At 38.7% G+C, this 2,866-nt stretch overlaps 1 protein-coding gene across 1 annotated transcript in view; it reads left to right on the forward strand.

Annotated features, from left to right (window-relative positions):
• LOC106535541 (hippocampus abundant transcript 1 protein) overlaps positions 1 to 2,160 on the forward strand; it is a gene marked incomplete at its 5' end in the record, with an annotated part of 13,193 nt that extends 11,033 nt beyond the window's left edge. Inside the window, 1 exon segment of the mRNA XM_014032578.1 lies at positions 106 to 2,160. Within this exon segment, the coding sequence (XP_013888032.1) occupies positions 106 to 402 (297 nt within the window).
• Between the last annotated feature and the right edge of the window lie 706 nt (positions 2,161 to 2,866).

Raw genomic sequence — 2,866 nt, forward strand, 5'->3', positions numbered from 1 at the left:
GAAGTAAAAACAATAAAAACTCATTAGAACCAGGAAGTAAAAACAATAAAAACTCATTAGAACCAGGAAGTAAAAACTGAACCTATCTGTCCTCGTCTCCTCCAGCAAGCGCTCATTCCCGGACCACCCTTCCTGCTCGGGGCGTGCACCGTGGTCGTTGCCTTCCTGGTCGCACTCTTCATCCCAGAGAAGACCTCCTCCTGCTCCTCCTCCTCTTCCTCCTCCTCCTCCTCCTCCTCTGAGCTCTCCCTCAGCGACAAGCCCCAACTGGACAACAAGGAGTCCATGTCCTCACTAGCCGGCGTCCACATTAACACGCCGCTCCCCGGCAGCGACGAGGAGACCCCGCCCACCGCTAGTGACGAGGACGTGGAACCTCTGCTGCACGACAGCATCGTCTGAAGGACGCCGCCGAGGGGGCGGAGCCTGTAAAACTTTCCATTCGTTGTTTTGCCGCTCGGCTGAACTACACGTGTTTTTATCATCGGCTTGTTTTTGGACGCCACATGTGACCAATAAAAACTGGTCTTTAATGGAGGACAGAGACGACGCCGTGTGACTGGACGGAGCTGTCAAAGAGAATTTGATTGACAGGAAGTGGGCGGGGCCAACTGGGACGGAGATCATAATTATATTAACGAGACGGAATCAACTTTTTGTTTTTATACGTCGAAGGATTTGGTTGTTTCTGTCAGAATCACGAGAAATGAAAAGTTTGTTTTTCTTTTTGGTTGTTTGTGATAAACAACAAATATTTATTTGTTCTAATTTTATCATTTTAAAACTTTTRTTTCTAAAAAGGAAACATTTGGAAGAAAAAAGTTTTGATTCGTGCACAAAGTTGGACTTTTTGTGAGCGATTGAGGCCCGATGAGACAAAAATACGTCGAAAAAACAAATCCAACAAGACGAAGTTTTTATTTTTAGTTCTTACAGAGAACAAAGTGTTTGTGTCGGACGTTAATTAACCTCAATTTTTATGAAATTTTTTACATTTTTTTGTCGTCTAATTTGAGAATCTTTGTCCACGCTAACGTAGTTTTAAAAAAAAAATGCTTTAAAAAATTTGCCGTTTTAAAAAACAAACTCAAAAAAAAAAAAAAAACGACCCAAAACAATGTTAGAGGTGAAACGATGACGTCACTGTTTTCAAAAAGTTGTGTTTTGGTCGTCCACATGGAAACACATCGTTTATTTGTAAATGTYTCTTTTGGGTTCCTAAAGATTTGTTTGGATCGGTTTTTTTGACATCTCGTTTGAGAAGCTGCGTCCACGCTAACGTAGATTTTTAATTAAAATCCAGTGAGTTTTCACACGGAAACACAACAACGTTGTTCTAAGATTGTTTTTTAATATTAATGGCGCCTCTATGTTCATAAAACACAAACTTTTGCTCATGAACCTCAGTTCAAACTAAAACGTGGCGTTCCAAGATGGCCGCTCCAGGTTTGGAAGGTATTTGAACAGGGGAAAAGTGATTTATTAAACAAAGAAGTCAGTATTTATTTTAATGTTTTTAAATCAAAGTGCTGCTGGCTGCTGGCAGTGAAAAACTCCTCAACTTCAACCTGTTTTTATTTTTGTTTTTAAATCWAACCGACATGTTTCTGGTCTTGATTCTGGGTTTGGTTTTGTCCCTTCAAAATAAAACTAACAACAAGTTTAATTCTTTTATTGAAGCGTTTGTGATTTGAGGCGTTTTTCTCTGGCAGCGGCGACGTTCCTGTGAATGAACTTTTTTATACTTGAAGCGTCGATGAAGACGAGTTCTGWAAACAACAGAGTGAAGATCGGCTGATTCGTGACTTTAAAATGTAAACAAACAAAAAGCACTTTGGAATGACGGAGTTTGTAAATAACGCGGGTGGCAGGCCGGGCTGCGGCTCCACGTGGTCCAGGTCCAGGAAGGAACAGAAGAATAAAGAGACGATGTAATCCCTCAGATTATCAGAAGAGAACCAAATCTTTCTTCTGTTTTAGCACAAGCTTTGTTTGTTTTGTAAACACTTTATAAATTATTGTTGATGTTTCACATTCATGTCTTTTCTGTAAATATTTGATGTTGGAGCAGCCTGAAGCTGAGCTGTAAATACTGATCACTGATTGGACGGCTGCTCTCCTCGCAGACAACAACGTCTGGATTAAAACTGGTTGTGAGAACTCAGCGTTTACACGTTGTTTATGTTTTAATTCAGGTTTTTATTTTAGCTCTTCGTCAGCAGGACGCTCAGCTTCATCAGGGTTTTATTTAAATATTTACAAGTTTAGTTTCAGTTCTTCCAGAAATTTTAATTCTGCTTCAACAAACGTGTTCAGTTTGTCTTTTTATGCTACTTTTAGCTGCTCGCACTATTTATTACAGTTTGTTAACTGATTTTAGCTAGGTTTGCTCATTTTAGCTCAGCTAGTTTTAACTTTTAGTTATGATTATGCTAATTTTAGCATTTAGCTATGGTTTTGTTGCATCTGACTTTTAGCTATGGTGTTGCTAATTTTAGCTTTTAGCTATGGTTTTGTTACATCTGACTTTTAGCTACAGTGTTGCTAATTTTAGCATTTAGCTATGGTTTTGTTACATCTGACTTTTAGCTACAGTGTTGCTAATTTTAGCATTTAGCTATGGTTTTGTTACATCTGACTTTTAGCTACAGTGTTGCTAATTTTAGCATTTAGCTATGGTTTTGTTACATCTGACTTAGCTACGTTGTTGCTAATTTTAGCTTTTAGCTATGGTTTTGTTACATCTGACTTAGCTACGTTGTTGCTAATTTTAGCTTTTAGCTATGGTTTTGTTACATCTGACTTAGCTACGTTGTTGCTAATTTTAGCTTTTAGCTATGGTTTTATTAGGTGTGGTTTGGCTGTC

Source organism: Austrofundulus limnaeus, unplaced genomic scaffold, assembly GCF_001266775.1.
Source record: "Austrofundulus limnaeus strain Quisiro unplaced genomic scaffold, Austrofundulus_limnaeus-1.0 Scaffold1484, whole genome shotgun sequence".
Lineage (NCBI taxonomy): Eukaryota > Metazoa > Chordata > Actinopteri > Cyprinodontiformes > Rivulidae > Austrofundulus > Austrofundulus limnaeus.